General features: G+C 34.3%; 3 protein-coding genes across 4 annotated transcripts; 1 reads left to right on the top strand and 2 right to left on the bottom strand.

The window, feature by feature from the left end:
• Positions 1-17540: 17540 nt before the first annotated feature.
• On the bottom strand, positions 17541-17891 carry LOC145943707 (uncharacterized). Its single transcript, XM_083051476.1, has one exon. It carries the CDS (start codon positions 17889-17891, stop codon positions 17541-17543), a length of 351 nt encoding a protein of 116 aa, XP_082907602.1.
• Positions 17892-17936: 45 nt separating this feature from the next.
• LOC145943705 (uncharacterized) lies at positions 17937-19478 on the bottom strand. Its single transcript, XM_083051474.1, has one exon. The coding sequence runs from the start codon at positions 19436-19438 to the stop codon at positions 17945-17947; it is 1494 nt and encodes a 497-aa protein (XP_082907600.1). The 5' UTR covers positions 19439-19478; the 3' UTR covers positions 17937-17944.
• A 2949-nt stretch (positions 19479-22427) lies between these two features.
• Positions 22428-23749, top strand: LOC145943747 (uncharacterized). 2 transcript variants are annotated; one of them, XM_083051545.1, is made up of 3 exons: positions 22428-22573; positions 22760-22822; positions 22956-23748. In XM_083051545.1, the coding sequence occupies exons 2-3, from the start codon at positions 22780-22782 to the stop codon at positions 23522-23524; spliced, it is 612 nt and encodes a 203-aa protein (XP_082907671.1). In that variant the 5' UTR covers positions 22428-22573; positions 22760-22779; the 3' UTR covers positions 23525-23748. The 2 variants fall into 2 exon arrangements, with proteins under 2 accessions (XP_082907671.1, XP_082907672.1); XM_083051546.1 differs by having other exon boundaries at positions 22467-22573; positions 22757-22822; positions 22956-23749.
• Positions 23750-24370: the final 621 nt, after the last annotated feature.

Raw genomic sequence — 24370 nt, 5'->3', positions numbered from 1 at the left:
AAGCAGTGGTATCAACGCAGAGTACTTCTCTCTCTCTCTCTCTCTCTCTCTCTCTCTCTCTCTCTGCTATATACATAAATACAATTATAACGTGAAAGAACTTAGGAGTAATGTATGATGGCTCAATGCAAGAATATTCAATCTCGTAGAAAACTTGAGTTCAAATATATCAATATCAATTTTTTTTATAATATATTGGAATATAGAAAAATCAGAAATATATTTTTTAAAGGCGATATAAACTTAAAAATTTTTATATTGAAAATATTATCTATGATTGCTACAAGCCAATTGTTAATTTATATTCGTTCTCTTATTCTTGTCTCTCTATCGCGCTGACTATACATAAAGTATCGATAAAAAAGTATAAGCAATAAATTGTCAAGTCTAATAAGTACCCGTGTCTAACATATATTTTGTATACTAATTCACTCTCAATTTACTGTTATTATTTATCATTAGACAATTATAAAACATACATATAATTTTTAGTGATGTATATTTATATATAATTTTATATATATATTTATATATAATATACGCACATATGTGCATAAGCATATATAAAATTTACAATAAGTGGGTGCTTATTAGCCTTGCTACATTCCTGCCTTCTGCTACGGAAGGCCAGAAAGCATTTTCAGGCCGTATCTCGCGTGTAGCATGAGCACGTGATCAGCACGGTAGAGGAACAAGGATAACGTGATTATCGATCCTTGTCTCTCTACCGTGCGTCCGCGTGAACAATGCAATGGTGTGTGTACGTGTACAGACATGCACCACTATATAAAACCTGAGAGTTAGTTTCTCAACGTTGGCAACACTGAAACCGGAGTTTCGCGTTGTCACCGCGCGAGGTCTCCAACATCAATTCGGAGTCTGCCCGGTCCGCCTGCCGACCCTTAAGGCTCATTCAGACAGGACGCGTCAAGCGTCAAGCAGCGAGCAGCAACCAATAAGCGAGGCAATATTTTTTACGCCATTGTTAATATTACCTCGCTTATTGGTTGTTGAATGGTTGCTACTCGCTGCTTGACGCTTGACGCGTCCTGTCGGAATGAGCCTTTAAGGTGCCTTTTCATGCTGACGCTCGACGCTCATTTTTAGCGTCAAAAGACGTCACGTGACCAAAATTGACGAATTGGTATCTTTATTTTTGGTCACGTAACGTCTTTTGACGCTAAAAATGAGCGTCGAGCGTTAGCATGAAAAGGCACCTTAGGCCGGTATTCATAGTCGGTTCTTATATTTAAGAATGTCTTAAGTACAATCTTAAGATGCGATTAACCAATCACAGAGCCGTATTTGCATCTTAAGACATTACTTAAGACGGTCTTGAAATAAGAACGGACTATGAATACCAGCCTTAAAGATGCAAATACGGCTTTTAGTAATTTATTAGTCCTTTATACTCGAATTTGTATTTTTATATCAGAGTTTTTTCGATTTTATTATTTTAAAATAATTCTTATTTTTAATATTTAATATTTATTCCTAATATTTTTTCTATTGTGCGCAGAGCCTTATTCTTAATTTTTACCTTAAAATCGAACTGTTTCTGCTTTTTTCTTTCACATAAATCAATCCCACTGAAATCTGGGGTCCACCACTCGCAGCCAACCACCGCCGTTTAGTTCGATTGGCAATTACCATCTAAACCCTAGCAACGTGACCAACCGAGCGTCGTCTCGGGACCCCAGAACGCGCGCCCAACCATTTAGGACTAAAGCCTAGTCTACAATAGAGTCGTAAGGTCGTAAACGTAAGAAATTGACCAATCACAGTCGATTATTCTCCTCGAATTCAACTGTGATTGGTCAATTTCTTACGTTTACGACCTTACGACTCTATTGTAGACTAGGCTTAAGGGTGCGTTCGGTTTGGGCGCTAACACGCTTACACGCTTAAAGCGCTTTTAAGCGTTATTCACATCGTTCGCTTTGGAGTTGTAAGCGCTCACAGATCGACTAATGACGTCATCGTGACGTCATAATTTCTGCTCACAAACGCTGGGTCCACAATAGGTGATTTAAGCCCTAAGCCTTAAGAAATTGGCCAATCACAGTCGAGTTTTCTCCTCATACTTGACTGCGATTGATCAATTTCTTAAGGCTTAGGGCTTAAATCACCTATTGTGGACCCAGCGAAACGCTTATTCCTGCGAGGTAGGGAAGCGTGAGCGTGAACAAGCGTAAGCGCTTACGTTCATTTCGGAACGCATTATTAGTGCATGGTATCAGTGGTCTAGTTTCCACCGATGCGTTAATTCGCACCTAGTGCGGCGTAGAACCAAATTTTAAGTCGATGGAAATGCGACTGACTGGTTCATTTCACTCCCGCTTCGCACTACAAACTTTACCGGAGTAGCAGCGAATTGACACAGAATTTAGTCGGTGGAAATGGGGTACTTTCCGATTCACGCATGATGCGCATGAAGTGACAGAGAATCTATAATATGTGTGACATGAACTATAGATTTTCTGTCACTTCATGCGCATCATGCGTGAATCGGAAAGTACCCACGGTTGAAAGTAGATAGTGCCAACCTTTACTTTTTATTTTTAACTGATAATTCAACAAAATTATTTTATTATCTATTTTCCTTTTATTTATCTCAACTCAATTATCTCTGTATTCAATTAATATGTACATTTTTCAGAGTTTAAATTTGTTTACATTCAACAAGCAAAAGTTAAGTGTTGGCGTTAAGTTGGTTCTCCTAAAATATCAATCTTCCTCGCTTCTAGTCTACTTTCGGTGGAAACAGTACATTAAATTCGACTCGCACCGAAGCAGAATCGGATTGAAGGCTTTGGTGGAAACTAGACCAGTGAATTTGGCTTATGACAAGCATTATAACAGAAATAGTTATTTTTAAAGATATATGGAAACCGACCGCGTGTACAAAATATATGGAACGGCAGATGAAGTAAAGCGTATATTTGCGCAAATATAATTAACTTATCGTCTGCCATCTTGATGCGCTTATAGTCGCTTACAATTGCCAAAACGAACGGTATTTCTAACTGTCATGTAAGCGCTCAGATACCAAACCGAACGATTAAAAACAGCGCTTATAAGCGTGAGCGCTCACAGCGCGTGAGCGCCCAAACCGAACGCACCCTAAATAGAATTTAATCTTTGACTATATAAATATGGACTGCCCATGAAGGTAAGAAATAACAGGAGGGAGGATATACCCCCCTTGCCTAGCAAGCAGACGTAAGGGGGGAACACTAAGCGCCATATTGGTGTGGCTTATCGAAGCGCGACATTTGAAATAGTGATGAAAGCACACACAAAAAAAGGAAAAATTCATAAATAATATTTATAAATATGATATATATATATATATATATATATATATACCAGGTGTCCCATTTTAAAGGACCCACTCAAATATCTCATTGTCAGAAACACTGCGTTAAATCGAAAAATGTTTCCTACAAAAGTTGTAGGGTTTTGAGGGGGACATAACATAGTAATATTCATATGACCTTGGGCGGCGTCTCCAAGGTCAAATGAAGGTGAGAATGAATTTTGAAAAGAAGAAAAAATATTAGGAAAATAGAAAAATGCTTCAGATAAAAGTTGTTCAAATTAATTAGTAGAAAAAGATGTTATAATAAAAAATATGGGTTTCCATTTAAAAAATTCATTCTCATCTTCACTTGATCTTGGAGGCGCCGCCCAAGGTCATATGAATATTACTATGTTATGTCCCCCTCGAAACCCTACAACTTTTGTAGGAAACATTTTTCGATTTAACGCAGTGTTTCTGAGATATTTGAGTGGGTCCTTTAAAATGGGACACCCGGTATATATATATTGTATGTATAATAGTAATATATATATTGTGCCATATAAGGCTTGTTTTCTATTCCTGCACTGGCTGAACTGTGCACACTGATGCAATAAGTTAGAGTGAGACAAAATATACTTTATTGTCTCATTCTAACTTATTGCATCAGTTCAGGAATAGAAAACAAGCCTATTGTAAGCGAATCTGTATGTATTTAGTAGCATGGGCATTTTGTTTTATAATATTTTATAACTTTTATATTTTTTTTAAACAAAATTAATGTGAGATCCGATTTATTCGCCAAACGTGTTTCTCACTTACTTGGTTCAGTTAGGTTAGAGAGAGAGAGATAAGATGAAAAAAAAATACAAACCGCCATATTACTGTGGCCAACCAATCACATTTGGTGTTGTTACCCCTCCTACTTAAAAGGCTTAAGGCTGGATTATAGAGACCGTAAATTTTTTCCGTAACCGTAAATTTAAGGATTCAATCAATCGCGTTGCTTGATTCCGCAACGTGATTGGTTGAATCCTTAAATTTACGGTTACGGAAAAAGTTTACGGCCTCTATAATCCAGCCTTTAAGGGCCTTCGCACACGCCTTCCGTAACTGTAAACTTAACCGTAACGTAAGGATTCGACCAATCGCGTTGCTTGTTTCAGTTGTACATCACGCGAATCAAATAACGTGATTGGTCAAATCCTTACGTTACGGTTAAGTTTACGGTTACGGAAGGCGTGTGCGAAGGTCCTTCTCCCCCCTATTATTTCTTACCTCCATGAGACTGCCAGTTACTCCCACTTTTCTTATATGGACAATGCTAAAGAAAGATTTCAACATTAATTCGATATATTGCGATATATTGCGAGAGTTAGGCCCCGCTCCGATGACTAAAAAGCAGGAATTTCAAACACATCAAGGTTATATTTAACGAAATCTTTGAGTCAAAGATAAAAATAAAATACATTATAATATTATTATTTAAATAAAAAAGAGATAATGATAAAAAAAAAACAAGAGGAAACCAAGTAGCAAACTTGTAGCAAAGCTTTCACTTCACAAGGATTAGTTCCTCTGTTCACTATACTTGGTCATTGATGTCGCAACAGGTCTTGGATTTCGATATAAGCTAGCACTAGCAGTCCATATTTATATAGTCAAAGAATTTAATAGCTTCTTTATAATATACTTCGTTACGAATTCTAACAATTATTATTATCTATTATGTGTATATATATATCCGATACTAATATTAGGTTAAAATCTAAAAAACGTAATGCGGGGTCTACAATATGAGTCGTAAAGTCGTAAGTCGTAAGAAATTGACCAATCACAGTTGAATGTGAGGAGAATAATCGACTGTGATTGGTTAATTTCTTACGACTTATGACTTTACGACTCTATTGTAGACCCCGAACTAGCATTGAGGAATTATCGAAATGTGCGACCAAATGTCGAGCCTAATTGTAGTTTATTAATGCTCCGCAAGGTTGCGCTTTTGCCTCACGGGACTCACACGTACACGGTGGACTTTTGTGTTAGTCATTCTCTATCCTTCTTGCTCTACATCCTGCAATCTATCCTCTTTCTCAAACTAACGAGCATCTTGTGATTGCAATGTCATCTATAGGTACCTATAGGTACTACTATCGGGCCTCGGTTTTGGTCGCACATCCCAAACACATAGTTCGGCCTCCTTATCTCTATTCTTCCTGACCCCGCATAAGGGCCTTCGCACACGAATTGCCGTAACCGTAAACTTAAGCATAAACATAAGCTGAGAACCAATCAGATTATTGCTTTAGCTTTATGCATTCCAGAACACAACAGAAATGATGATAAAGTTGGCCATAAGCTAAAGTAACTATAATTTCAACCGGTTGAAATTGTAGTTACTTTAGCTTATGGCCAACTTTATCATCATTTCTGTTGTGTTCTGGAATGCATAAAGCTAAAGCAACAAGCGGGGAGCACACAAACTTGCATAGGCGCATAAGCGTATGTATAAGAAATTTGATTGGTTTATTTTCTTATGCATACGTTTATGGACCAATCAAATTTCTTATGCATACGCTTATGCACCTATGCAAGTTTGTGTGCTCCCCGGTTAAATCTGATTGGTTCTCAGCTTATGTTTATGTCTTAAGTTTACGGTTACGGCAATTCGTGTGCGAAGGCCCTAAAGGCTGGATTATAGAGGCCGTAAATTTTTTCCGTAACCGTAAATTTAAGGATTCAACCAATCACGTTGCCGAATCAAGCAACGCGATTGGTTGAATCCTTAAATTTACGATTACGGAAAAAGTTTACGGCCTCTATAATCCAGCCTTAAGAGTTCTATGTTTAACATTTTAAACATCCATAGATCATAATCAGCAATTTTAAGCAATGCGATGCAATACAATGCGCCATTAATAAGATAGTTTATCATATTTATAAAATCCTGTTTACGCTAATTCTCATACAATAATTAAAATTTGAGATATATTATATATAGGTATATTCCTTGTCGAAATTTTTATTATTAATTATTCGAATGAATCATATGTAATAACGATTCTATAAGTATGATCAAGAGATAACATATCTTTAAGGAATTCTTACAAGGTTTTAATGTAAATTGTGGAATCATAACTTATAATAATTTGGGAAATTTAAACTTAAGTACAGACAGACTTTTGTAATTTGTTGTTATAATTTCAAATCTCTAAAGAATGATTCCGTAATTAATCAATTATATTATTAATATATAAGAAATTAAATAGAGTATTTAAGTATGAACCTTCGTAAAAAATATAATTCAACGATAGAATTAAGAATTGCGTCGTCTAAGGGTGCCGTCCCATTAAGCACGGATCGGAATGACGGATCGGATTCTGCTAGAGAATTCTAGTAAATTCTTGTTCCTACTGTTCCTTCCGATCGGAACGCGTATATTTCCTCAATTCCGGACGGATCGGGCATGTGTTTCTGACCGCCGCAAGTTTTAAAACGCCGTTGTATTAGAAAAACATCATCAGAGTGTGTTTTGTTATTATTACATACATTTGTATGTAAAGTTCATTGAAGTGTACAATCTTTTTATATTTATTAATAATTTTTAGAAAAAAAGTAAGGTTTCTTTATTGTCTTATAATACATAATAGAAATTTAATACTCATTGTTTAGAGCTTTTTTCCACTGCCAATCAAGTGGGTTCGAAGTTTCAAAATACGTAGCAAAGGAATCTCTCTAATTCGTATAGCCTCAACGTTCCTTCACGCACTGTAATTACGTACATTTTCAATTCCAGTCGACGTTACATTTCGCTCATTGCCACTTAAAACAGAATAAGTTCTTTCCGATTTTTTTTGTAACAGTTAAGTTCCCACTTTGAGGGTATGGTCGCATCATATAAGATGTTAGTGGAAATGCTTCGTCCCCTACTAGGACATATGGAAATTTGAATCCGCTACTATCCAAATGCCTGTCCGGAGGCAGTTGAAGTGAATTCGTATGCAATAGACGAGCAAGGTCACTATACTAGCAAACACACCGGCATCGCTACGCCTCCCTTCCGCTCCGATGTCCACGATGCTAAAGCAACAATTCGCATCACTCACGGCAAGTAGGTTGATGCTGTGGTTACTTTTGTAATTGTAGTAGGACGAGCCACTATTCGGTGGTGCCTACAATTAACAAAAATACAATAATGTTAGATTTATTTTAAAAAATGTATAAAAAATGGTTGTATTAGATATGTACCTGAACGATAATGTGCTTCCCATCTATAGATCCAATGCAGTTTGGAAATTGACAGATTTCCTGAAATTTGTCAGCAACCTATTGCCAATTTTCAACAGTGGGTTGCAGAAAAACTTTATCCTTCAAAACCTCCCACAATGCAGTAGGTACAAGTCTCCTTTACAATTTTGGATGCTGTATTGGATGCAATACGAAATGCATACGAATGAGATGCTAAACTGTCACCGGATGCTAACCAGCGCAAAGTCAGCTGCAATCTTGTACGAGGTGATATTGGGATTCGACAAACTTCTTTTTTCTGAATTCGTGATCCAACTAACGTTAGCAGTTCTTCAAATATTTTCGGAGTCATTCTGAAGTAATTGAAGAACTTTTCACGATCGGTTATTTGCATCTCAACGACTAAATTGTCACTTGCACCTTGTAAATGCCTCATTTGATGCGTGAACATTGGCCGTACCCAGAATTTCCGTTTCTTTCTCGTATTTTCCTGCTTTTGCAATAAAACGATGTAACCTAAATACAGCTTTCGCATTCTCTCGAACACCGATACAGCATGCCAAGTTGGCAAATTGTTCACCGTTCGCAGTATTTTTAACATAACTAGTAAGACTGTTTTTCCATCCATCGTTATATGTGTTTCAAGATGTTATTTTCACACACGTTAAAGTTAAAACCCAAAGTATTATTTACGTTTTTTTTTCATACTTTCTCTCTCATCTCATCACGCATGTCCGTTCCGTTCCGTCGTTACTCCCGGTCTTTACATCCACTAAAAACAGTATACTCTCTATTCCTATAGCCTTGTTATTGCTATTGTATACTGTTTTTAGTGGATGTAAAGACCGAGAGTAACGAAATGGGCAATTCCCATTTCATACTGCTTACTGATGCTTACTGCTTACTCTATACTGCTTACTGCCATTGTAGACTGCCCTTAAGAGAATACACCAATCAGATTCACGAATTTTACAACAGTTGCAAAGCTGCTTTTTCTGCTGAACGCGGCCAATGTTAGATTGCGTTGAAGTCGCTCTTTGATCTCTCTAATATTAGGTTATTATAGGTTAGGTGTTAGTTTTGATGAGATGCGCGTTAAGCAGTCACATGCATAGGATGATGATGATTTATTAATAATAAAAGAATAAATAAAAAATTCATTTTAATTGTATAAAAATTGTTCATATAAAATAAGGAAGTGATTAAAAGTCAATAATAGTAAATAATGTAAAGAAAAAGTCATAAAAATTTGATAATTCATAGCACTATGAATGCTATTAGCTATTAAAAATGTACATTTTATTTTATGATTTTTCTCTTTACGTTATTTATTATTATTAGCTTTTATTCACTTCTTTTAAACACACATACCCTATGTTCCGATATCACTGCCAGTACTGAAAATATATAATATATATAACGTAAACTATAGCTTTTCAGTACTGGCATATCGGAATATGCCCTTATTCTTTATTTTATACCAACAATTACATATGAAAAAATAGTAGAATGGTAGTGAAATTAGAAAGTCGTGAAAGTTTATATATCACATATACATATGTGCTATTGCATTTCAGATTGTATTTCACATTGATGTATGCAGTATAGTATTGCAAACTGTAGATTCTACTAATTCTTTCATAAGTATATATATTTGCAATTACTTTCTTTTGTTATTGTTAATAAGTTGGTAAAATGGTTGCGTAACAGAAAAGTAGTTATTGTAATGAAAGAAATAATAAGACTGTAGCGTAACAAAGTAGAAAGTAGTTGCAATTATTATATAAATATATATATTTATATTTATATAATAATATAAATATATATATTTATATTTATATAATAATATAAATATATATATTTATATTTATATAATAATATAAATATATATATTTATATTTATATAATAATATATAATAATATATATATATTTATGAAAGAAATAGTAGAATTTTGCAATATTATACTACATACTACATACATGTCATATGCAATACAACATATATGTGATATATTTCTTTCATAGTTAAAACCTTCTTATTTCTACGCAACCATATAATTCTTTCATAAGTATATAATTGTTGATAAAATAAGGAAGTAAATAAATTATTTGTACGCTACCATATTTCTTTCATAATATTATTTCTACGCTACCATAATTCTTTCATAATAATTACTTTCTTATTGCACTATTCTACGTTACCATATTTCTTTCATAATAATTACTTTCTTATTGCATATTATTTCTACGCTACCATATTTTTCTTTCATAATAATTACTTTCTTATTGCTCCACCCCATCCTACTATTATTTCTTTCATAAGTATATTTATAAATGTTGATAAAATAAGAAAGTGAATAAAAGCTAATAATGATAAATAATATAAAGAAAGAAATCATAAAAATTTGATAACTCATAGCACTATTATGAGTGCTCTGAGTTATCAAAAATGCATATTTCTTATGATTTTTCTTTACGTTATTTATTACATATAGCTTTTATTATTCCTTATTTTATATTAATAATTACATACTTTGAAGAAATGTGATTATATTAACAAAGAAATATAGTATAACACACACACACACATTCTCTGTCTCTCTTTGTTATATCCACATTTATTAAATATTTAATAAATACGCATACCATATATATATAATTTAAAATGTGTAATAAATATATACTTCATAGCAAACATGACATAGATAGACAAACATTTTAATTATGCCTGCAATCTTTCTGATATATGGAATATTACTTACTTAAAAATAATATTAAAAGATTATTGGCATGTTATATGAATATTAATACGACATGCCTTGCAAGGTCTCTGGAATGTTAAGGGAATGAGTTTTGACGAACATGCACATGTTACTGCCCAGATAGCACAGGACGTCCTATGGACGTTCATTTTATATCCATTTTACGTCCGTACATCCATGGACATGAAATGAACGTCCACTGTATGTCCGATTTCGAACATCCATCAGTGGTCAATATTTGGACGTCCACAGGATGTCCACCAAACTCCCCTACAGCATGAAATATTGCATAAATATTTCATTATTGCGCCATATTACAAATTTGCAGTAACATTGTGCAAATATTATAATTTTAATGTTTTATGGAGACATTGCAAAATATTACTATGATATTATTATATCTTGTAATAGTTCCTTCATTTGCCGCTATGCGACGCGCGATGCGCTATCTATCTCGCATTTAAGTTTTAGTTATGAGAATTAAGCCAACGGCACACGGTACGATTTTTCGTACTGGATCTGCTAATATTTAGTAAGATACTAGAAATGCTGCATTCTCATTAGTATATTTTTAATATATTACTAAATACTAACAGATCCAGTACGAAAAATCGTACCGTGTGCCGTTGGCTTTATAAAGCATGCAAAAAGCGGCTTAGGATTAAATATGTCAATTATTTTTCAAGTTTAATTTTTTTGACACGATTCCAACTTAGGGAATTATGAATCTAATGGATGATTTTTATTCATTTAGACAGATAATGTCCGAATGAATAAAAATCGAAAATAAGAAATTTTCTGTAATATTTTATAGATATTATAAAAATATAATAATATATAAATATATAAAAAATATATAAATTAATTTTGCATTTCAAATTTATTATTGCTCATAAATTTTTTCTTTATAAATTTTAAATGTCATTTTAACAATAATTACACATAAAAAACAAGAGAGTAATAAAACAGATTAACTATTATAATAACCAATATAAATAAAAAATAAAAATACACTCGTCAACAAAATTAACGCATATGTATTTTAAGTCAAATTTCGCATAATTTCAAATAAGCATAACTCCGCTAAAAATAATCGGATTTGAAAAATTTTTTTTTCACTGTCAAGCTTGAAGTCTCTACTTTAAAAACCATTCGTCAAATTTTTAATTTATCCTCCTCCCCCGTACGCTACTGCTTCAAAAGTAAGGACGTGTTTTGTCTCTAAAAAATTGCGTACTTTGACGCACTCCACGGGGTGAAATAAATTTTTTTCACAAATCTTATCATAACTATCGTAAAATGTGGACTTTTTACTACAAATTTTAAAAAAAACAAAGTTCGTACGATTTTTTTTCGCGGAGTTATTACATATATGAAAGTTACCCATACATTTTTTCCATTTACCGCCAGCATTAGTATTACCCGACACGCACCACGAGGTTGCTGGTTGGATTTGACGCATAGTGTGTGTGTGTATGTGTGTGTGTGTATGCGCCCACGCGTGCGTGCGTGCGTGTAAATTTGGGCTCAAATTCCTTAAACAACAATTAGAGCATGCATTAATATGCGTGAACATATAGAAGAAGTAATCTGAAGACGAGGCGGGAACACACAATTTTGAATGAGAACATTCCTACATTTCCCTCTCCTAACCATACGCACGCACGCATACGCACGCACGCACGCACACATACACACACACACACACACACACAGCAGAGAGGGTTTGGAGTCATTAAATGGAAAAAATGTATGAGTAACTTTCATATGTAATAACTCCGCGAAAAAAAATCGTACAAACTTTGCTTTTTTTTTAAATTTGTAGTAAAAAATCCACATTTTACGATAGTTATGATAAAATTTGCGAAAAAAATTTATTTCACCCCGTGGAGTGCGTCGAAGTACGCAATTTTTTTTAGACAAAACACGTCCTTACTTTTGAAGCAGTGGCGTACGGGGGAGGAGGATAAATTAAAAATCTGACGAATGGTTTTTAAAGTAGAGACTTCAAGCTTGACAGTGAAAAAAAAATTTTTCAAATCCGATCATTTTTAGCGGAGTTATGCTTATTTGAAATTATCCGAAATTTTGACTTAAAATACATATGCGTTAATTTTGTTGACGAGTGTATTTCAGTTTGCTACAAAATTATTGTTATTAATAATTTATTACTTATAATTAATTATGAATTATACATGCATATAATAAGGAGCCGAAATGTCCATTAAAGGTTTGAATTTCGTCCAAAATTCGTCCATTAGATTCATAATTTATCCATTTAAGATCCATAATTCGTCCATATAAATGGCTAATAATGGACATCTTATGGATGTCCAGGGGAGTTGCAAACGGACGTCTTTTGGACGTCCCTTGTACGTCCGCTGTAGTTGATATGGACGTCCGATGGATTTACGCATTGTCCGACATGGACGTCCGTCGTACGTACATAGGACGTATTTGTGTTTATTGGGTGGGAGGTTAATGGCAGGTTTATTAATCTTCGTGAAATGTTACAATCTTACAATTTGAGATTGTTGTAACCTTATGGGGATATTAATGTGCTGTGAGGGATTAGATTTATTTAATTACCCATTTAAAGAACTAAATCAAGATATTCAACCTTTTGATGAATACACTTTTCAAGACGAAACCTCGCTTTCGGAATTAATTGATCAGTTGGAAGTTCAGTTGCCCGAAACAAATTTCGAAATAGATGAATATTCTACGTACTTAAATCTTTAATTTAAAAATATTAGCGCCTATTTTAACTGTTATCTATAATCAACGCTTAGAATTAAATGAACTATTAAAGAATAAAATACTAGTGTAAAATATTATTGCTATTAACATTAAAACAATATCAAATTATTTAAACGAGCGCTTGGAGTCAGAATTATTAATCGTCTTCCTAGAAAATATTGGAATTCCCTAAAACATCTATTCCTGTCACAGATGTCTATACTAAACCTAGATCGCTAACTCTGTCAAAAAAGCTGAGGCCATGACACCTTACAACAAAATGGCAGCGATGCATCTGTGTTAGTACATATATAATATCTTACAAAATTGACAGTTTGTGTGTTTGTGTTAATGCATATGTGATATTCGGCGATACCATGGACATAAGAAGATATGGATGGAGTGTAAAGTGCTCATATAGGCAAGGGGGCTGTGAAATTTGCGGTAAATGGAAAACGCTTTCTGTCTCTTTCCAAAAGCAACCTTCGGCTGCGATATGCGACGGAAACACACGAAGGTTGCTTGTAGAAAGAGACCGCACTAACCACCCCCCTTACCGCAAATTTCACACCGCAGAGGCTTTACACTCCATCCATATCTTCTTAAGGTGCGAATTCATGGGACGCTCGTTTCAGCGTTGCACGTGATCACGTGACTTTGACTTGATGCTAGCGTCACGAACAAAAAGCTGGATTTTCTCAGCTTTTAGCGTCAAGCCGTCATACTGTTTAGCAGTACAAATTTGTGTCGTGTGATCGTGTCAAAAAATAAAAATGGAATCTCAACATGTAAGTAAAATATTAGTTATTTAATTAATTTAAACTTTTATTTTGAATTCATTAGTAAATTTATTTATTATTAAAAAGCAAAATAAGAATGCAGAATGTATACATATATTTCCTCATTTATTTGGCTGAAACCTCATATTATTATATATTGTGATGAGTAAAATACAAAATTAATATAATTAAATTTCCCATACGGCACAGGACCTTGCAGCAATATTGCAGCAATATTGCAATCTTGCATATTGCAATGCAATATTGCAGCAACATTATTGAAATATAAATATGGAACGTTGCTGCAATAATGCGATAATGATGTTGCAGCAACATTGTAAAATTATATATATATATATATATATAAAATTTGAATATTATTAAAAAATATTTTCAAAAAATCAGTTTATTAATTGCATAGATGTATAATATAATGTATGTGCAAATTATATAATACCTTCATAAAAAAAAGTATTATATACAAGTATTTTAAATTATAAAATATTGCCAACAGTCATACATGTAAAAACTTGTTTATTAGTTTTGTAAAAATTGTTACTCAAATTGGCATAATAAACAACTTAAATAGCTTCAACAACAGCACCAGTTCTCGTCCGATCACTGAAGGTTAAGCAGCGTTTGTCACGGTTAATACTTGGATGGATGGTGACCGCTTGTGAATTATAAAATATTAAAATAAAGAATTATTATCAACTTACACACACACACACACACACACATATATATATATATATATAGGCTGCTTTCCTTTTAGGGAACACAATCGACATTTTTGACACAAATCGACACACGTCGCTTTCCATTTAGAATTTCATTCAAACTCAATCAACACTCTTCGACTCTGCTCGAGAGGAGAGTTTGAGTGTGTTTTTTGACTAGTGATGTTAAAAATGAGTCCCGGTAGCATGCGCACACAAGCGTAAACAGTATATGTATACGTTTGAGAAGTTCTTTTGTTACGATAAATCTTACGATAAATCTGTTTGAGAACTTTAGGATAAATCTAAGGTTAGGTATTAAAAGTTCGTGCACATACTGTGCATAGCGCGTTCCATTTATACTGTAACAACAGTGCTCGAGTGCGTTAACCTGTGTCGAAGTGTGTCTCCTAAAAGGAAAGCAGCCATAGTTACTATACACGTTTTTGAAATGTTTTTTATTTTATTTTAGTTGGAACAATAAAATATTTGGTTAATCATATATTAACCAAATTATTTGGAACGGTTTACCAAATTTTGGTTATGTCAACAAAATTGTTTTTTCAGTGTTATTAGGTGTAGATAGGACAATAGATTGTTAGAATGTAAAAATACCAATTATTATGTCATTACAAAGCATTATAATATATATATTACATTGCAATATTGCTGCAATATTGTATTGCAATATTGCTGAAAGCGGACATTTTACCGTTGCTGCAATATTGCAGCAATGTTGCAGCAACATTTTGCAACATTTCTGCAATGTTGCAATCTTGCAAAGAAATATTTCTGCAATGTTGCTGCAATATTTTTGTGCCGTATAAGTTGTTATCCAATATTACAAAAAGAATAAAAAAAGTAATGAATCGAGTAATAAATTAGAAATGATACTTTTTGAGGTTAGGAAGTTTAGCGAATCAGTATTATTGTATTTATTTAATGTAAGATCTACTTTTAATTATCCTATATTTATGTTATGTTTATGTTTTTTATGTTATGTTTAAATTCAGTTAGATAAATAGTAATTTCGTTAAATAAATATATTATATTAAAATGCTGTGCATTTTATTTATTCTATCAATACAATGAATTTTCTAGCTTTTGCTTAAATATTATAACATTAGAAATTTTATAAATAGTGATGAGCAACTATTCTAAATACCATTTTCTACTCATCAAAGTTTGCACCCATACAGCACCGAAAGGTTGCAGATATATTGCAGAATAGTTTCATTGAAACTTTGCAATATTACAAATTGGTTGCGAAATATTACTGCACTATTGCTGCAAGATTGCGGCAACGGCTAGATGTCCGCTTTTTGTTATATTGCAATGTAACGTTACAGCAACATTGCAATGTAATATATTTTGAAGAATGCAACGTTACTGCAACCATCCAGTAATGTTACTTGTTTATTTATTTTGCTAGCAAAAATTCCGCGTTTGTAAATTTTTTTAAATATAAATTTATTTAGGTATAAATAAATATACAAACAATAAGAAATCATATTCTATCTACCAAAAGATTGTTTACAATTAGACTTTAACATTATAATTCCCTGTATTGCAATTGTATCAGAAAAATTAAACTTAATAAGAAATATTTATGACATCTTGATAGCCGCTTTCTGCTAAGCTATATATAATTCTCATGACTAAAACTTAAATACGAGATAGATAGCGCATCGCGCGGCGCATAGCGGTAAATAAAAGAACTAACGACTATTTAATGCTATTGTATAAATTTTGGCATAAAAAAAACTCTTTAGCTTAGTAATAACATTTTCTTAATTATATTTTAGAATTTAATAAACATTTTAATAAAAATTTGAATTGTATATAAATTAAAAATATATAGAATATCTATCATACATCCACTATAAATGTCTAATGGACATCTATGATGGATTTATTTAGTGTGGAGATAATATGGATTTCTATTAGAGATCTATTCGACATCCACTATGGAGATAGATGTCATATGGAGCTATGGAGATTATATGGACGTCCAATGGTTCGATAACTTGCGTTCAGCAGAATAATTAACATATTAACTTGCCGTCTTATTCATCGATGATGATGCGTTAGATCCATAGACATAGAAATATATATATATATATATATATATATATAATAAATAATAAATAAATAAATGTGATCTGATGTTCTAGATGTCGGCAACTTTATATATATATATATAATTTATAAATAAATATATTTTATATATTTAAAAATAAATTATTTTATTGTAGTCGATAGGATGTCGATAGGAGAGATATATATATATTTTATTCGAACTCTTAACTCTTTTCTAATTCTCGTATAAGCTCTTTATTATTCTTACTCTTATAAATTCTCAGAGAGAGAGACGCGCTCGACCGAGCGGTCGCCGTTTATAAACACTCGGCTAAAACGGTTATTCTTTCAAATCAAGCCAATCACGGCATGGCACGCTTCGTCAGAAGTATACAGTAAAATCGAGGCAACGGATAGATACAAATATATATACGAAAACACGACAACGACCCGACACGATAATAATAACAGAATACATATAAGATGATCTCCCGGGCATCCCGCTACATCGGAGATCGCTAACAGCTCGGCCATTCTGACATTAGGCCGTCCCGGCCTAACGTGGTCATGAATGTCGCGAATTAAATAACGGGAATTTGTCGCATCTCAGATGAGTGCACATCCGAAAAACTCATTTTAATTACAATTTCACATATGAACGCATTTGATCGGGCGCCACAAATTCTTTGATCTTATCTCGCCTCCGCGGGAACCAATAAATTTCAATTATCCTGTCGATGACTTTGTCAATACCCACGTGACCGAGGTCATCGTGGCACGTCCTGATAACATTACTTTCCATCGCTCGAGGTACATAAAATAATAGTTTTTTATTTTTATCCTTCCGGTAAACCAGGCCGTCGCGTAATTCATAATATTTTATTTCGCCCTTTTCGAGCTCGTCGCGAATCTTTACGATCTCGTCGTCGCGATCTTGGCAAATCGTATGCTTAGGTGTATTGCCCTCAAGCACGAGGACGCCGCGGCAACGACCGAGCGCATCCACGCGGCTCGCGCGCCCCCCCCCGGGCGGTGAACAATCTCGCTCTCGTAATTCTTCCTAATGTTTTCTGATGAGCCGATATCCTCGTTATTTCGGAGTTCATCACGCATGTTAACCGCCTCGTCGCAGTTTTCGATCGTCATTATTTCGCCACCAACGCTCGCCGCCTTAACCGCTGCAATCTCGATAGTTTCCCCGAACGAAACTCGTATCAACGGACAAGTCAGGAAATCTCTACCGAGGAGGACATCGTAGGTCATGGCATCGTCCGAAACGGTGTAAAACTTTATTTTTATGCGGACGTCCTGAATTTTTACATACTATAAAAAATACCATTAACGCGAAGCAACGAGCCACCAATTCCGCGAAACTGACCCGCGCCCCCATCGACAGGCGAACATAATTCGCTCGGAACGTTATTATTTTTAATAAGGCTAATCGGTGATCCCGAGTCGACCACCGCACCGTCGGCACGATCATAATTCGCACTTTCGTCCGCCGCCGAGATACTCACATCAACCATATAAGGCTCCGAAAACGCACCGGGCCGAGCCACATCCGTCGACGTGATCTCCGCCGACCCCGTCGCCGGCCCCGCCCCCGCCGGCCTCCCGGGACACTCCGCCGCCAAGTGCCCCGACGCTCCGCAAAAATAGCACGCACGGTCCGTCGGCGGCCGCCCGCACCGCGCCGCAACGTGCCCCACCTCGCCGCACCGATAGCACCGTACTCGCCTTGGTCCCGGCAATCCGGCTCCCCCGTCGGCAGCCGGCTCCGCACCGACTCCTCGGCTCTCCGTCCGTCCTGGCCCCGCCGACGACGCCCCAGGTCCTCCGCCGACGGCAGGTCTCGCACCACCTCCTCTCCATCCCGCTCCACCGGTTCCTCCGAACGGTCCCGTTCCTCTGTCCCCTCGCTCGATCACGATGCTCTCGAAGGCCTCCAGCAATTCCACCCCCGACCGGAACCTCATGAGACGTGCCTGGTTCCGCAGCTGTACGTTTGCTATGCCCTCGACGAGGTGGTCGAGAAGCTCGTCCTCCGCCACCGGGACACGATTGGCAAGAATCACTTTCTCATGATAATAATTGCAGAAGGGCTCGTCCCCCCTCCAAACACGAGCCTCAAATCTCCTCCGGAGCGTCAGTCTAGCCGGGCGCAAATCGAACATTTGCCCCATTTCTCTCAACAGATCTTCTATCCTTAGCGTTAGATGTTCGGTTTTTGAGTAAAACCACGCTAATGCACCTTTCAAACGGGAGCCAATCAGAATTCTGGTCGCGTTCTCGTCAAGTCGGTAGGTGTCCCGTAGAAGCTCGAGCTGGCCTCTCCACCTCCAAAATGTATTCTCGCTCGCGTCGAATTCCGGCAACAGCTCTTTAACGCCTCTAACAACCGCACCACCAGACACCTCCGTCGATGCGACCGACGCGTCGCGAGACAGTTCTCTCTCTCTCAACAGTATTACTTTCTCTCTCTCCCACAATTCTCTCTCTTTACGCAGAAGAATTAATTCCGCGCGTTCCAAGTCTTCAAGCCGAGCGGACGAAGCGCCTCCTCGCTCTCGCGCCGCCGCGGCCTGCTCCACCTCATCCTCCACAGCATCCGTACTCCACGCGCCGGGGTCCGATGCACCCGCCGAGCGCAACGCCTCCCGTTGCTTACTCAGCTCCATCCACACGCCCGAATCGCTGTCCTCCTCTAACCGCTGGATTAGCTCAGCCTTCGAGCCTCCGGTCGGCAGCCCCTTCGTCCGCAGAGCCTCCTTCAATTCCACCACCGTGAAATCACTGCCCTGCACACTCATGCTGCACTTTCTTTCGAGAGGTCGACGCACGAATTCTCAATCCCACTTCTGATTTTGTAGTCGATAGGATGTCGATAGGAGAGATATATATATATTTTATTCGAACTCTTAACTCTTTTCTATAAGCTCTCTATTATCGTATAAGCTCTTTATTATTCTTACTCTTATAAATTCTCAGAGAGAGAGACGCGCTCGACCGAGCGGTCGCCGTTTATGAACACTCGGCTAAAACGCTTATTCTTTCAAATCAAGCCAATCACGGCATGGCACGCTTCGTCAGAAGTATACAGTAAAATCGAGGCAACGGATAGATACAAATATATATACGAAAACACGACAACGACCCGACACGATAATAATAACAGAATACATATAAGATGATCTCCCGGGCATCCCGCTACATCGGAGATCGCTAACATTATAATAAATATATAATATATATATATATATTATGTATAAAAATATATTTCCTATATATCTATGGTTGGATCTAAGATTCGTCATAACGGTATAAATAAATAAATTTAGCGACTATAAATAAAAATTGAATATATATATATATATATATATATATATTGCTTTTGTAATGTTCTGGAATGTTGCTGTAACATTCTCATGAAATATTACAATTGTATGTTTCTGTAATGTCTCTACAACGTTACATTGCAACTTGCAAGATTGTAACATTGCCGCAATGTAACTGCAATGTTCTGTGCTGTATGGACAATAACATCAAGCTTATTTGTTCGAAGAAATATATACATTCTACATATTTACCGAAATAAGTAACATGATAATTTTAAATTTGTAAACATATAATAAAAAATATTACATATAATAAAAAAGAATTGATTAATAATAACTATATTATTTTTTATTGTTAGGATTATGAACTGATCCAAACCTGCTGTGCAGTGTGCAAAGAAATTGAGTTTAAAATTTAATATTTACAGAACAAATTTTATTTATAGATAAGTAGATAAATAAAAAGTATATAACAAAATCAATTGTATAAATTAACCTTATTGTGAGACATAATCGTTCTGCTGCAGATATAGGCTCTCTAATCACTGTTTGCTTTATAATAAATGGTGCTATTAAATTGAGTAATTCCTCAAATTGTGTCATACGAAAATAATTCTTGAATTTCGCTTCTTCCAAAATAATGACAGGAAAGATTGCGTGGTAAAATCCATGATTATATCGTTCTATGAATATTGGATTTACCCAATAACGTTTTTTTCGGTACTTTCTTCTTTTCTGTTTTTGTAATTCATTTATCAGAACTGCTGCTAAAAGTTTTTTATGTTTTCATTTTGTTCTGATATTATTTTTGTACACTCGCATAACCACATATAATATTGGTTTCTATATGACATGATGATACGGAGGTTATATACGGTACTACCGCTATAAATTCGATGCTAAAATCATTTTCATGCGTTTTTCACAATGTAGCGTCAATTTTGATCACGTGACCTACTTTGACGCTCAAAATGAGCGTCGAGCATCCGCGTGAAAAGGCATCTTTAGGTCCATGGGTGATACCACAGATTAATAGACAGATAGCCAAAGACCTGGGACTCGATTCTTGAATTTATTCGCAAGAGAAACGTATACGCAAATTCGGCTCTTACAGAAAAGTTGCAAGTTGATTGGTTATCGCATGGCTTTTAGCGATTAAAATTTTAATTACATATCTAATTAAAAATGAACCGATTTATGTCGTGTTTGGTGTCATTTTAATCGCAAAAATCTCAATAATCCATTAAAATTATTTTCAAACCGATGAATTGCGAATTATACAAATTTTATTTTCTATAGTAACATGTCATATGATATGAAAGGTTATAGATAAAGGGAGCCTCGCGAGAGAGACTTCGGAACTCTTTGATGATACGTCATCTCGCTCGCTCTTTATTCGTTCTCGCTCTGCCTTCGACGACATCGAGAACCTTTCCTTATCTACAATAAATTCACGAATGTAAATATATTTTGAATAAAAATTAAAACTTTTAATTTGCATTTTATCGGTTTAAAAATAATTTTAATGGATTAATGAAATTTTAGCGATTAAAATGACACCAAACACGACATAAATCGGATAATTTTTAATTAAATATGTAATTTGAATTATTTGTTCAGTGAAAAATTATCCAATTTATGTTATAATTGATGTCATTTTAATCGCAAAAATCTTATTAATCTAATAAAATTACATTCAAAAATATAAAATAAAAAATATAAAAAATTTAGTACAAACAAAAGCCATTTGTCACATAAATAAAACAAGCCAGAAAAGTAAAATAAGAAATATTAAACCTCGAGAGAGATTTCAATGCTTGTTTACGAGATATGAAAGAAGAAAAGAAGAAAAAGAGAAAGAAAGAGAGAGAGAGAGAGAGAGAGAGAGAGAGAGAGAGAAATTTGGCTTTTAAATTTGTTACATTTTTTATGTCATTTCAAAAATAATGTGTATAATATTATATATAGTATACATATGATATATGTATAATATGATTTGGTAAGGGTAAACTGGGTAAACTGTTCTTATTTGTTATCCTTTGTACAGATCAAACCGGTCGGTAATGTCATCATCCTCCAATTACCTCCGGGCCTGCCGAGCCCAGGGTGGCCAGATTGGGCTACATGTCGCCAAATAGGCTACTTACGTACGGACTTGGCGACTGAATTTTAACTTGTGGCGACTGATAGCCGATTGGGCTATTTTACTTATATCTACGAAAGCCATTGGGCTACTCTACTACGCAGCTGATGGTCCAATGAGATCTCGTTTTCGAAAAAGAAATTCTCTCATTGGACCATCAGCTGCGTTTCGACAGACGACATATTGGGTGTATTCGAAAATTGATTTTGTTGGTGTTGGGAAAAAAGATAAAGTTGGCAGTATTGAAAATTACTATATCAACTTTATCTTCTTTCCCAACACCAAGGGTGTTTACGACAAATGATCGGATTTCTAATCGGACCGAGCAGTGGTACTCAATCGGTTCATATCAGAAAATCCCCTAGACTAGTCGGATTATGTTTGCTGTCTCAGTAATAATCGGATTAGATTGAATGAATCGTGAGTTGTTGCGAAGAAATTTAACTAAAATAAAAATAGAAAAATAGGTATGTATCTTATTATTATATTTTGAACTATTATTCTAAATACTAACATTTCATGTTCTTTTCAATATTATTAATAGTAGAAGTATACGTTTTACTGACAAAATTCTGGAAAGAAACGAATTGTTCATAACCTCATTCATATTATTTGTTAATCTATAACTTAATTAAATATTTTTTTATAAGCAGCTTGAAGACACACTTGAACTATGGATGCAAATGAGGATAGATCCATTGAGAAAGAATATTTTGGTAAGTATATCATAAAATTGAAAAAAAATTAGTATCAAAGAAGGTTTTAATTTAATAGTTTTTGTTTTTAATTATTGTTCACATATTTATAATAAGAAACATTATATTATTTCAATAAGCATATTTTTTACAGAAAACTGTAGATTTCAGTGGAATGCAGAGACCATTAAATTATTAATACAAGAAGTTAAAGACAAAATATCATTAATAAATAAAAAGAATTATATGCAGAAAAAAGTATGGAAATCCATCGCCAGTAATTTCCATAAAAGAGGATACAACATCACTGATGAACAATGTTCTACAAAATGGAAGAATTTAAAACAAAAATATAAGCATGTACGAGACATCAATAATGAAACTGGTCAATCTCCAGAAACTTGGGAATATTTCGACATGATTGACGAATTTCTAAATACTAGGCCGGAAATATTGCCTGTCTCAATTGCCTCTAGTACTCGTGGATTTCGAATAAGAGAAAGAAGTCATACAAACATCATGGAATGCAACGATGAGAACGCAGTACCAAATACTTCTTATGGCATCACACGCAATGTGAGGAAACGTAAAACATCTAGTGACAGATCTACATTGACGGAAGTACTGTATAAACAAAAAGAAGAGCATCATAAAAAGAATATAGAAATGCAAGAGAGATTCTTGACATTATTTGAAAAATATTTGCGAAGAGATAATGCATAGAAGAGGATGACTGGTTAACCCTTTTTTTCCAAAAAATATTTTTGCAATTTGCATAGTATAACTTTATATTTTAAAAAATCTTTCTAATTTTCATTTTTTATTTTTTTATGTTATAAAACATGTTTTGTTTATTTCTTGAGTTTACATATAGAGATTTACAGAGATTTACGTTGAATATTCTGATTAAAATTCAAAATAAGATTACAAAAGAAAAATATTCTTAAATATATTTAAAAATATTAAATGAAATGTGTGATATTACTTAATTTTTATTTTTGTTAAATGTCTCACATATGTGATACAATTTATTTATTTTATTATTGATAGTTTAGAAATGGATAATAGTACAAAACAAGAGAAAGACTGATGTATCAATTACAAATATAAGCTTTAGGAAATTTTATTTACTTGCAGAGGAAGCATTTTTTTATTTAATGTATGTTATGTACAAATATATTAAATTATATTTTATTTAATATATTTATATATTATCTCTTATTACCTATATATAATTTTTAAAAAGTATAATTAGAATTATAATTTTATATCTTATACGTACAAACAAATGTAACATTTTTAAATTATATTTGCAAATGTATTATAACAAAGATATTAATTAATTAATAGTTAATAGTTAAAGAAAGAGTGGAAAAATTAATAAATAAATTAGATAAATGAATTACAGAAGAATAAAATGCTGATGTAATAAAAAAATTACAATAATCATTTAATATTAAATATTTATTTTAACATATTGAGCAATCAGTTACAGTTACAACTGCTAGCTTTTAGAATATCTTCAGTAAAAATAGAGTAACATAATATTATTTGTGGGAAAAAAATATC

Source organism: Prenolepis imparis, unplaced genomic scaffold, assembly GCF_030444845.1.
Source record: "Prenolepis imparis isolate NDT839.2.m4 unplaced genomic scaffold, iyPreImpa1.0 SCAF_12, whole genome shotgun sequence".
Classification (NCBI taxonomy): domain Eukaryota; kingdom Metazoa; phylum Arthropoda; class Insecta; order Hymenoptera; family Formicidae; genus Prenolepis; species Prenolepis imparis.
The sequence above is the reverse complement of the archived record's forward strand: the minus strand, read 5'-3'. Positions and strand labels throughout refer to the sequence as shown.

Coding starts and splice junctions, on each gene's coding strand:
- LOC145943707 (XM_083051476.1), bottom strand. CDS start 17,891: ATGACCTACGATGTCCTCCTCGGTAGAGATTTCCTGACTTGTCCGTTG.
- LOC145943705 (XM_083051474.1), bottom strand. CDS start 19,438: ATGAGTGTGCAGGGCAGTGATTTCACGGTGGTGGAATTGAAGGAGGCT.
- LOC145943747 (XM_083051546.1), top strand. CDS start 22,780: ATGGATGCAAATGAGGATAGATCCATTGAGAAAGAATATTTTG. Junction 22,823..22,955: donor CATTGAGAAAGAATATTTTG/GTAAGTATATCA, acceptor TATTTTTTACAG/AAAACTGTAGATTTCAGTGG.